The 13,080-nt window shown below is 47.8% G+C and overlaps 1 protein-coding gene and 1 long non-coding RNA gene across 7 annotated transcripts in view; one reads left to right on the top strand and one right to left on the bottom strand.

Moving 5' to 3' along the window:
- TRMT1L (tRNA methyltransferase 1 like) overlaps nucleotides 1-13,080 on the bottom strand; it is a 102,642-nt gene that overhangs the window by 16,973 nt on the left and 72,589 nt on the right. For all 6 annotated transcript variants that reach the window (XM_063960060.1, XM_063960061.1, XM_063960063.1 and 3 more), the window contains exon 13: nucleotides 5,561-5,639. In XM_063960060.1, the coding sequence (XP_063816130.1) occupies nucleotides 5,561-5,639 (79 nt within the window). The remainder of the gene's footprint in view (nucleotides 1-5,560; nucleotides 5,640-13,080) is intronic.
- Nucleotides 1-13,080, top strand: part of LOC135055700 (uncharacterized) — a 140,148-nt gene that overhangs the window by 96,144 nt on the left and 30,924 nt on the right. The gene's annotated exons all lie outside the window — the stretch shown is intronic.

The following is a 13,080-nucleotide window of genomic DNA, read 5'->3' as shown; positions in this document are numbered from 1 at the left end:
TCCTGCCTACTGCTGAAAATCTCTACAGCGAGCACTGTTGGTGTTAGAACTGGACCATGAAGATATGGAAGAATGTGGCCTGGTCTGATGAATCACAGTACTTTGACATTATGTAGGTGGTCAGGTGCGTGTGCTTCGTTTGCATGGGGAAGAGATGGTGCCAGAAACACTATGGGAAGAAGGCAATCCTGCTGAGGCAGTGTGATGCTCTGGGGAATATTCTGCTGGAAAACCTTGGGTCCTGCCCTTTATGCACAACAAGTCACAAATCTGCAACTGATTCAGGGCTTACACAGCAATCACATAAGGAATTTTTATTGAGTATGATTAGAATATATACATACACGTACCTACGTGAATATGTATATATTTAGATCATTCGAGTTCCAAATACCATAAAAACCATAACAACCAGATAACTCAATTTACAATGTACTACATTAAGTGTTAGTGTGTCCCGAAGACTGGATTTGAGAAACTGTGGCATGTTCAGCACCTGCTATTGTTTGTAAGACTTTGCATAAATGGAGCCTTGTGTATTAGTATGAAAGAAATAATAAGAATTTACTCACCGGTAATTCTATTTCTCGTAGTCCGTAGTGGATGCTGGGTACTCCGTAAGGACCATGGGGAATAGACGGGCTCCGCAGGAGACTGGGCACTCTTTAAAGAAAGATTAGGTACTATATCTGGTGTGCACTGGCTCCTCCCTCTATGCCCCTCCTCCAGGCCTCAGTTAGGGAAACTGTGCCCGGAAGAGCTGACATTACTAGGAAAGGATTTGGAATCCAGGGTAAGACTCATACCAGCCACACCAATCACACCGTACAACTTGTGATAACTATACCCAGTTAACAGTATGAACAACAGCTGAGCCGCATTCAACAGATGGCTCAGAACAATAACCCTATAGTTAAGCAATAACTATATACAAGTATTGCAGAAGTCCGCACTTGGGACGGGCTCCCAGCATCCACTACGGACTACGAGAAATAGAATTACCGGTGAGTAAATTCTTATTTTCTCCGACGTCCTAGTGGATGCTGGGTACTCCGTAAGGACCATGGGGATTATACCAAAGCTCCCAAACGGGCGGGAGAGTGCGGATGACTTTGCAGCACCGAATTAGCAAACTCAAGGTCCTCCTCGGCCAGGGTATCAAACTTGTAGAATTTCGCAAACGTGTTTGATCCCGACCAGGTAGCAGCTCGGCAAAGTTGTAAAGCCGAGACCCCTCGGGCAGCCGCCCAAGAAGAGCCCACCTTCCTCGTGGAATGGGCTTTTACTGATTTAGGATGCGGCAGTCCAGCCGCAGAATGTGCAAGTTGAATCGTGCTACAGATCCAGCGAGCAATAGTCTGCTTAGAAGCAGGAGCACCCAGCTTGTTGGGTGCATGCAGGATAAACAGCGAGTCAGTTTTCTGACTCTAGTCGTCCTGGAAACATAGATTTTCAGGGCCCGGACTACGTCCAGCAACTTGGAAGCCTCCAAGTCCCGAGTAGCCGCAGGCACCACAATAGGTTGGTTCAAATGAAACGCTGATACCACCTTAGGGAGAAATTGGGGACGAGTCCTCAATTCTGCCCTGTCCATATGGAAGATCAGATAGGGGCTTTTACATGACAAAGCCGCCAATTCTGACACACGCCTAGCCGAAGCCAAGGCCAAAAGCATGACCACTTTCCACGTGAGATACTTCAACTCCACGGTTGGAATTGGTAATGGCAGTCCTATACCACAAATCGGAGGTACTCCTGGTGAGGTGGGTAAATGGGGACATGTAGGTAAGCATCCTTGATGTCCAGTGATACCATATAATCCCCCTCTTCCAGGCTTGCAATAACCGCCCTGAGCGATTCCATTTTGAACTTGAACTTCCTTATATGTGTTCAAGGATTTCAAATATAGAATGCGTCTCACCGAACCGTCTGGTTTCGGTACCACAAACATTGTGGAATAGTAACCCCGTCCCTGTTGAAGGAGGGGAACTTTGATTATCACCTGCTGGAGGTACAGCTTGTGAATTGCCGCCAGTACTACCTCCCTTTCCTTGGGAGTAGCTGGCAAGGCTGATTTGAGGTAACGGCGAGGGGGAGACGTCTCGAACTCCAGCTTGTATCCCTGAGATACCACTTGTAGAACCCAAAGATCCACCTGTGAGCAAACCCACTGGTCGCTGAAGTTCCAGAGACGGGCCCCCAATGCACCTGGCTCCACCTGTGGAGCCCCAGCGTCATGCGGTGGACTTAGTGGAAGCAGGGGAGGATTTTTGTTCCCGGGAACTGGCTGTCTGGTGCAGCTTTTTCCCTCTACCCCTGCCTCTGGGCAGAAAGGACGCGCCTCTGACACGGTTGCCTTTCTGAGGCCGAAAGGACTGTACTTGATAATACGGTGCTTTCTTAGGCTGTGAGGGAACCTGAGGTAAAAAAGTCGACTTCCCAGCTGTTGCTGTGGATACGATGTCCGAGAGACCGTCCCCAAACAATTCCTCACCCTTAGAAGGCAAAACCTCCATGTGCCTTTTAGAATCAGCATCACCTGTCCACTGCCGAGTCCATAATACTCTCCTGGCAGAAATGGACATTGCATTAATTCTAGATGCCAGCCGGCAAATGTCCCTCTGTACATCCCTCATATATAAGACTACGTCTTTAATATGCTCTATGGTTAGCAAAATAGTGTCCCTGTCAAGGGAATCAATGTTATCTGACAGGGAATCAGACCATGCTGCTGCAGCACTACACATCCATGCTGAAGCAATAGCAGGTCTCAGTATAGTACCTGAGTGTGTATACACAGACTTCAGGATAGCCTCCTGCTTTCTATCTGCAGGCTCCTTTAAGGCGGCCGTATCCTGAGACGGCAGTGCCACCTTTTTTGATAAGCGTGTGAGCGCCTTGTCCACCCTAGGGGATGTCTCCCAGCGTAACCTATCCGTTGGCGGGAAAGGGTACGCCATTAGTAACCGCTTAGAAATCACTAGTTTCTTATCTGGGGAACCCCACGCTTCTAAACACAATTCATTTAACTCATCAGATGGGGGAAAACTGGCTGCTTTTTCTCCCCAAACATAATACCCTTTTTTGTGGTAACCGGGTTAATGTCAGAAATGTGCAACACATTTTTCATTGCCGTAATCATGCATCGGATGGCCCTTGTGGATTGTACATTTGTCTCATCCTCGTCGACACTGGAGTCAGACTCCGTGTCGACATCTGTGTCTGCCATCTGAGGTAGCGGGCGTTTTTGAGCCCCTGATGGCCTCTGAGATGCCTGGGCAGGCGCGGGCTGAGATGCCGGCTGTCCCAAAGCTGCGTCATCGAACCTTTTATGCAAGGAGTTGACACCGTCGGTTAATACCTTCCACATATCCATCCACTCTGGTGTCGGCCCCGCAGGGGGCGACATCACACTTATCGGCACCTGCTCCGCCTCCACGTAAGCGTCCTCATCAAACATGTCGACACAGCCGTACCGACACACAGCACACACACACAGGGAATGCTCTGACTGAGGACAGGACCCCACAAAGTCCTTTGGGGAGACAGAGAGAGAGTATGCCAGCACACACCAGAGCGCTATATAACAGAGGGATTTACACTAGTACAAAGTGAATTTTCCCCCCAATAGCTGCTTATTATCACAATTGCGCCTAAATTTATGTGCCTCCCCTCTCTTTTTTACCCTTTCCGTAGTGTATACTGCAGGGGAGAGCCTGGGGAGCGTCCTTCCAGCGGAGCTGTGAAGAGAAAATGGCGCTGGCTGTGCTGAGGAAGATAGCCCCGCCCCTTCAGCGGCGGGCTTCTCCCGCTTTTTTTTAATATTTATGGCGGGGGATTAGGCACATATACAGTTTAGAACTGTATTATGTGCATTTTGCCAAGTAAGGTATACAAATTGCAGCCCAGGGCGCCCCCCGCCCCCCCCAGCACCCACCAGTGACCGGAGCGTGTGGTGTGCTGTGGGAGCAATGGCGCACAGCTGCAGTGCTGTGCGCTACCTTATTGAAGACCGGAGTCTTCAGCCGCCGATTTTCTCTGGAATCTTCCGTCTTCTGGCTCTGCAAGGGGGACGGCGGCGCGGCTCCGGGAACGGACGATCGAGGTCGAGCCCTGTGTTCGATCCCTCTGGAGCTAATGGTGTCCAGTAGCCTTAGAAGCACAAACTAGCTGCAAGCAGGTAGGTTTGCTTCTCTCCCCTAAGTCCCACGTAGCAGTGAGTCTGTTGCCAGCAGATCTCACTGAAAATAGAAAACCTAACAAATACTTTCTTTTTTAGTGAGCTCAGGAGAGCCCACTAAGTGCATCCAGCTCTGGCCGGGCACAGATTCTAACTGAGGTCTGGAGGAGGGGCATAGAGGGAGGAGCCAGTGCACACCAGATATAGTACCTAATCTTTCTTTAAAGAGTGCCCAGTCTCCTGCGGAGCCCGTCTATTCCCCATGGTCCTTACGGAGTACCCAACATCCACTAGGACGTCAGAGAAAATACTCTATACTTCTCGTGTAGCTGTCTCCAACTGCAGCTACCATGCCCACAGTAAAATTCAGCCTTACAAACACCACTACTATGTAGCACTCCACCATTCATTATAACCATATCATTCATCCCAACAGCAGCAAGATATCACAAACTGTCTTATAGATCAGGGAAAATTCCTTTTTTTCCTACTACTTGGCAGACCGCAACCACATGATCTCATTACACAAATTTAGCCCACCCCTCACTGACAAGTCTTTCCAGGGAGCACTTATCTTATGTCCTATACCCCTTCTATTATTGCGTTGTACGTCATTCAGATCCTCTTAGAGCCATCCTCTGTGGTAATCCTCCTCTTCACATGTCCTCCCCATGAGCCAGGACCCAGACTTATTCTACTGAGAACATATATGCACACTCATGCTGGTTAAAATGGTCACCCCTGATGCTAAAGGATTGAACTTGCCTTGGAAAAGGTTACTTTTAGTTCAAATGACACTCAAACTATATGGTTTTATTAGCAAGAAAAAGGTTAATACTATTCAAAATCTTGATAGTTTAAATTATGGGCCTAATTAAAACCCAATCGCAGTCTGAAGCCCTTTGCGCAGCGGGCGTACTGCGCGTGCACACCCAGTGAGATACGATCAATGTCAATCATGCAGAGGCGGTCGCGGGGCAGGAGGGGGAATGCCGTTGGTGTGGAGTGGTCTGGACAATGCAGGAGTGTCCAGACAGTTCGCAGCGGCTGCGTGACATCACACGCAGTTAGGCTGCGCAGGTAGGGAGCTACTTGGCGGGTGCGAAAGCATCACGGCCACCAATGCTTTCGCACTCGTGTGCAGGAGGGGGCAGGTGCATCGCCTGACGTGCGGGGCTTCCCCCTCCATGTCAGTGACACTGATCATAGATGTGATAAATTTAGCACATTTACAATCAGGTCTGAAACACCCCCTTTGTTCAGTTTGCTACAAGTTATTGTTAAACTAGAGTCAATCCCATAATACTGGTCATCTGTCATAACCCAGGGCATTCAGCATTTGAAAACAGAGTCATAAAATATACACTGCACAGTACTTACCACAGTGGACCAAGCATGACTGCAGATCTCCCCGGCATACTTTTGTGGCAATCACAAGGCAGCTGTTTATATGGGTTTTCTGGGAGGCAAACATTGATTCTGATTAACATTTTCAACTGATAAAGTGCAACAGTACGACACATCAACCCACAACAAATGCTCTGGATACTTTCCTATCAACTTTATCTAACTTAAGAGGACATTTTCTACATGAGAAGTATCATTTTTGAACTTGGACGGTATTACTATTATACATTACAAAAACACTGGATGAGTAAAACCCCCTTTTACTCATCCAGTGTTTTTGTAATGTATAATAGTAATACACACGGTAGAAATGTGTGCTGTGTGATCTGGTGCAGACCGCTCAGCACGCATCTCTCCCCCCACTCAGCACACAGCGTGATATGTGCTGAGCGTGTGTGGGGAAGGCTCACTTCCCACTGCAGTGAAGCGAGCAACCTGACTAGATTGTGCCTGTAGGCGATAGCGTCGCGCGGGGCCGCGCATCACTATCGCTATGGGCATACACACGAAGAGATACGTGCTTAAAGACTAAGTAATCTAGTCAGATTGCTTAGAATTTTAGCACGGATCTCTTCGTGTGTACCACCCTTAAAACAATTGTCAAATAAATACAGCAAAATATAAATAAAAAAAGCATGGTGCCTAGTGTCTCCCAGAAGCAGCTCAATTTCTTTTAGACAAATTTATCAGACCAGAAGATCATTTTAATCTTTCTACACTCAAGTGTTGTTCTGACATATATCCTTAATGCCAAGTCAACTGCCAGTAAGTGAAGAGATCCTGATGCCGGAGCTATAATTTCCTGATTTCTGTAGAATTTATAAACCACCTGAGGAGTGCGAAATACGTTTCTGGAGTCACAAAAAGTATATTTACAAAGTAAACCTAAAAATTTTTCAATGTACTAGACAGAGGAGTCTGTGCAAAGTTACATACGCTCAAACCATTTGGTGAAGCAGCTGGACCAGTTCGAAGCAGATATGTATTCTACATCCTGGATGAAGGTCTCCACTGAAGCTTCAGGTGACTCAAAACGTATCCCATGCATCTTGTGCTTGATTTGTTGAACACAAAGAAGTTGCAGGGGCCAGGTCTGGAATGTACGGCGGATGACCAAGCTCCTGGATGAATTTATGGGCCAAAAAAGTCACCACTATCTTGACTTGTGGGCAGGTACATTATCGTAATTAAGAGCACCACGATCGCAACTCCTTGGATGGCACCTGGAAATGGCTTCCAGCACTTGCTGCAGGCATTGGTTGGCTTACCAGTCCCCAGTGACAGTGTGCTGCTTCACAAGTGGTATGGTAGCTATATGACCAGTCTTGGCCACAAAAACAGTCACTATCTGCTTGCCCACACTGCACTCAGGTCGGAACCTCTGTTGTGGCGCACTTCCAACTGGGGTCCACTGGGCTGACTGTTTGGTCTGAGGATCAAAACTGTAGATCCAGAAATCATCACAACTGACAACCTCCCAGACAGCATTTGAGGGACCACCATCAAATCTGGACAGCATGTTACAACACCAAGTCACTCGAGCCTCATCCTGCTCTCGAGTCAGCTGATAGGGCACCCAGTGTGCAGAAACTGTGCTCAGACCAAGCTTTTTGTGGAGTATCAAGAGGATGGATCCCATTGAGATGCCATTCCTCTTCTCTAACTGTGCCAGGGTCACTGTGGCATCCACCTCAACTATGACCCACACATCAGCAACAATGTCCTTGGTGATGTTTGACACAGGTTGGATTCATATTGCAGGTATTGTTTCCCGTGCCAAAATTCTGCAAACCACTCAAACATAATGGTTCGGTACAGTGCTTCCTCCCCAAAAGCAGCTTGCCATCAGTCAAAACTCTCCTACGCACGCCAGACCAGTCTTGTAGTCGTAGATCATGGCTCTCCAGTGGCCTCTGTTGAGCTTCATAGTGAGTTTGTGAAGAAAGTGAACATGCTGATTTTTTTAGGTGTGCAGTACTGCTCACAAACGGTTCTGTGCCTTGACATTTCACAAGAACTAGTTTAGATACACTCTATGCGACAAAAACCACATGAATACCAGCCTCAGCACAGTTTGGATTTGCTACAATTGATAAACTGTAGGATTCCAAACCCATTACCAGGAAAAGTCTCATGTATTTAAAATGTAGACATGACTCCAACTCGATTAAGAGAACTTCCCAGTAAGAAACAAACATTGTCTCCATGGACTTCCACAATTTTCCCGAATACCCAAGGGGCCTTTTTCAGACCAAACAAAAGGGCCAGACATCACAAATGATGGAACCACAAAGTAACTCTGAGGAGACTACTGTGGCTCCTCCGGAGTGGGACATGCAAGTCAGTTATTCTTGCCAGCCATGGGCACCATCAACTCCTTGACAACAAGCAAATCTGTCCACCTGAACAAATATGTTGAGTTAATGACTCAAAATTGGCTGGAAGGTACTTAGCGGTTGTCTAACAAAAATAAGTTGGAATAGAATCTTGCCCCCCTTACCTGCTGGGCCTGCTGTTTTAACCAGCAACTTCCGGCTAAATGTACACATTGCTATCTTGGATGTGAAGTGCATGTCGCACTGGGATGCACTAAGTAATCTTCCATAGATTAGAATCCTCATTGAAAAACAATAAGAACTCAATGTCTGGCTCCTTTATACTTGTGTCTTAGCTACTAAAAAGTTCTCCAAGATGCCTGCTAAGGAAGAATCCTTATACAGACACTGAACAGACTTATCCAGGGTTAACGTACACAGTCTCGTTTAGCTGCACTCCCAAGCAAGCACACACAGATGCATGGCATCAACAGAAGCACAGTAACAGGGATGGAGGGTTGGCTCTCTTTCCCTGCTGTCTGTGGCTGAACAATGAGCTGTGTAAAACTAGACTAGACTAGGGTTCTAGCCCAAGCTGGCACTGCCAAATCAGTGGTACAAACCGCAGGCATGAGAATCAATCGACTGTCAGCTGCACAGAAGGTCAAATGAGATTGGCATGTAACATTTAGACTGGTCTTATTAGTTTCTGCACCAAGAATTAGATGTTTTTCGGGGACTTAGACGTTCTATTGAGAGAGTCCAGCATATCCGTACTACAGACGGATGCAAGAAATATACTCCACTAAAGCACTCTATCCTGCTCAGCTTTGTTTTTCCTTAAAGAGCTAACCATTAAATCAATTAAGCACCTGATTTGCCAGGTTTCAGAAGAGATCGAGTCATGAACGTATAACAAAAAACTGTGGTGAATGTATTACACCAATCCTGCACCTTTTCATTCATTCTAGGTTGCTTTTTTAAATCCCGAAGGAAGAATTACAACAGAGAAAAGGAGATTTATGGTAAGACTTACCATTGTTAAATCTCTTTCTGTGAGGTACACTGGTTTCCACAGGGAATAACATTGGGGATGTCCTAAAGCAGTTCCTCATGGGAGGGGACACACTGTAGCGGGCACAAGAACACGGCGTCCAAAGGAAGCATCCTGGGAGGCGGAAGTATTAAAGGCATAGAACCTGATGAACGTGTTCACTGAGGACCATACAGCCGCCTTGCACAATTGTTCAGCGGATGCGCCACGGCGAGCCGCCCAAGAAGGTCCAACTGACCAATTAGAATGGGCCTTGATAGAAACAGGAGCTGGGAGTCCAGCCTGTGCAATCACCATTCTAATCCATCTGGCCAAGGTCTGCTTATACGCAGGCCAGCCACGTTTATGAAAATGAAAGTACAAAAAGAGAATCTGATCTCCTGATAGAGGCAGTCCTTTCTACATATATACGGAGAGCCCCGTACCACATCCAAAGACCGCTCTTTGGAGGACAAACCAGGAGACAAAGGCCGGAAACACAATGGATAAGGTGGAACGATGACACCACCTTAGGTAGATAACCAGGGCGAGTTCTAAGAACTGCCTGGTCACAGTGAAAAATCAGAAAGGGTGGACGACAGGACAAAGTGCCCAAGTCTGACACCCTCCTAGCAGAGGCAATAGCTAACAGAAAAATGACCTGAAGCGTATGGCATTTAAGGGCCACAGACTCAAGAGGTTCAAACGGAGACTCTTGAAGGGCATTAAGAACAACAGACAGATCCCATGGAGCCACAGGAGGGACATGGGGAGGCTGAATCCGTAGTACGCCCCGAGTGAATGTATGAACGTCAGGAATAGACAATTTTTTGCTGAAATCACACTGACAAGGCAGAAATGTAAACCTTGAGGGAGTCCTAAATCCAGGTCTTGTTGCAAAAAAAGACAGAAGTCTGGAAGGACTAAACTTGTATGCATCGTAATTCTTAGCAGCACACCAGGTGAAGTAAGAGTTCCAAACCCTATAATAAATTTGTGCAGAAGCCGGTTTGCGGGCCTTCAACATAGTTTGAATAACCTCCTCAGAAAATCCTTTGGCCCTCAGGAGTGAAGCTTCAAGAGCCACGCCGTCAAAGCCAGTCTTGCCAGGTCCTGGTAAATACAAGGGCCCTGAACGAGGAGGTCTAGGTGATGAGGAAGTAGAAGAGGACACTCGATCGAGAGACCCTGCAGGTCTGAGAACCAATGCCGTCTGGTCCATGCTGGAGCGACTAGAAGCAGTATTCCTCCTTCTTGCTTGAACTTCCGTAGTACCCTGGGCAGGAGTGACACTGGAGGGAACACGTATGGCAGCCGAAAGTTCCATGGAATTGCCAGTGTGTCCATGAATGCTGCTTGAAGATCCCTTGTCCTTGCTCCGAAGACCGGAACCTTGTGATTGTGTCGAGACGCCATCAGGTCTACATCTGGTAGACCCCACTTGTCCACAAGGAGTTGGAAGACCGGATAAAGACTCCACTCCCCGGCGTGTATGTCCCGACGAATGAGGAAGTCCATTTCCCAGTTGAGAAGCCCCAGAATGAACACTGCCGATACTGCTGGCAGATGGTGTTTGACACTTCCATCATTGCCATGCGGCTTCGAGTGCCGCCTTGATGGTTTATCTACGCCACCGTGGTGGCGTTGTCTGATTCTACGTGAACAGGCCTGTTCTGTACAAAAGGCAGGGCCAGTGTCAATGCATTGAACACTGTCCACAATTTAAGAATGTTTATCGGGAGGAGAGATTCCTCCCTGGTCCCCCGACCCTGGAGAGAGTGTTGCTCCAACACCACGCCCCAATCCCACAGACTGGTATCCGTTGTTAGGAGGACCCAGTTGGAGATCCAGAAGGGACGACCCTTGCTCAATTGTTGGTCGTGTAGCCACCCACTCAGTAACAGACGAACCTCCGGAGTCAAGGAGATCATTTGAGACCTGATTCGGTGAGGCAGGCCGTCCCACTTGGAAAGGATTAACCTCTGCAGAGGGCGGGAATTAAATTGAGCGTACTCTACCATGTCGAAAGCCGACACCATGAGGCCTTGTACTTGCATCGCCGAGTGTATCAACACTCTTGGGCGAGAAAGGAAGCATCTGATTCTGTCCTGAAGTTTCAGGACCTTCTCTTGAGAAGAGAACAAACGTTGGTTGCGTGTGTCCAGTAATTCCCCCCAGGTGGACCATGCTCTGAGCAGGGACCAGTGGGATTTCTTCCAGTTGATGAGCCACCCGTGGGCTTGTAGGAATTGGACAGTCAGTTCCAGATGACGGAGGAGTTTGCCAGGATCAACAAGTCGCCCAGATACGGCAGGATCCCGATACCCTGATAGCAGAGAAGGGCCGCCATGACCTTGGTAAAGATCCGAGGAGCCGTGGTCAGTCCGAAAGGCAAGGCTTGGAACTGATAATGAAGGTTGCAAATAGGCAATAGGTATGTGTAGGTAAGCATCCTGTATGTCCAGGGATACCATATAGTCCTTGGGTTCCAAAGCCAGTACAATAAAAGCGAAGTTTCCATACCGAGTTAATTGCTGTAACTGGGTTGACGGAGTATCCGCCCATGGTGGATTAACTACAGGGACAATATCGGCTGTAATGGCACAGGAGGTCCCACAGGGGGCTTAAGTCTTGTTACAAGCGTAGTCAGCATATTTGAAAATGCAGCCCAAGGTGGATCTGCTACAGGTGCTGCGGACTGACTAGGGGGTGCAGAACACCCAGTACCTGAACCCTCAGCATAAATCTTTTCCTCCAGTAAATCCGTGGCGCCAGCACTGCTTGATGCAGGAGCTTCTGCAGATTTCCCGCCTTGTGTAGCAGACATTATTGGGAATGTAGCCTTAGGGTATATCAGTACAATATAGCCAGACAAACACAATACCTGACCAAAAAAAACCAAAGATATGTGACCGCAATTGCAGAGCACAGACAGAGGATTTAAGTGGTATGAGGTGACTGAAACACACAGTGAAAAATATAAAACAGTATATCCTGTGAAACACTATATGTATATGAGACCCTGACGCACTTAGACCCCCAGGGCACAGAATATAGTGATAGCAATATGTGTTAAACACAGAATAGAATCCACACAGCAGCTATAGGCACACAGTGTCACAGGTACAATGCAGAAATTATTACATATAAAAAATAAAACTTCACTGGACTAGCAATACTTCATAAAGATATGTATGTATACAGATATAACAATGCACAGTAACCACTAGATGTATATCACCGAATACTTGTACTAAATATTCATATTGAAGCGCACTTGTTCTTAACTAACACTGTCTAAACAACATGTAGAATACTTAAGTGTCCTATAAATGCACAGCGTTGATGATACAGACGGCTTTACAGAGGAGACAGTGCCCAGCAGTCCCAGGATCAGCGCAGCTCTTTGAAATGGCACCCAAACGTTGACAGGGAGTGAGGGAGAGAGAGAGATACAGCTCCAGGGAGGGAACACCTGCTGTAGATGGCGCCTGGAGTTGGGGGAGGGGCTACAGGTCAGCGTCTTATCCCCTTTGCTGGACTTCACCAGCGGGTACTGTGGAGCCTATAATAAACAGATTTTAGTAAATCCGACCTGTGCTCCCTGACCTGGTGGTTATAGTGGGGTCCCTGCACGGCCACAATGTCCATCTCCTGGGACTGCGAACCGGACCGCGATTTCAGCAGTTCCCACCTGGGGGACTCTTTCACCTCCTCACTGAAGTGCTGCCATACGATCCAGGAGAGCAGCAGCGGTGATGTGTGCCAGATGACGGAGCGCCTCTGCTGCAAGTACCTGGCAACCAGGGCCCGGGAGTATGCAGCGCCGCTGGGGGAGGTGATGGAGCCACAGCACAGAATGTCAGCATGACATACACAGCATCTAGTGCCTGTGCTGCGGCCCTTGAAGTCTTCTTTCTTCTTAGAAAGCTCTTATTAGGGATGCCTAGCGCAGCACCCCCTGTTAGTGACCTGCACTGCAGGCACCAACTTACAAACTGAGCTCCAGTGCCTGGAGGCGGGGCTATAGAGGAGGCGGTGCAGTGCATCCTGGGAACAGTCAAAGCTTTAGCCTGTTGGTGCCTCGGGTCAAGATCCAACTCTACACCCCGATGTTATTCCCTGTGGAAACCAGTGTACCCCGC

The sequence above is a fragment of the Pseudophryne corroboree genome, chromosome 3 (genome assembly GCF_028390025.1).
Source record: "Pseudophryne corroboree isolate aPseCor3 chromosome 3, aPseCor3.hap2, whole genome shotgun sequence".
In the NCBI taxonomy this organism is placed as follows: Eukaryota; Metazoa; Chordata; class Amphibia; order Anura; family Myobatrachidae; genus Pseudophryne; species Pseudophryne corroboree.
The sequence above is the reverse complement of the archived record's forward strand: the minus strand, read 5'-3'. Positions and strand labels throughout refer to the sequence as shown.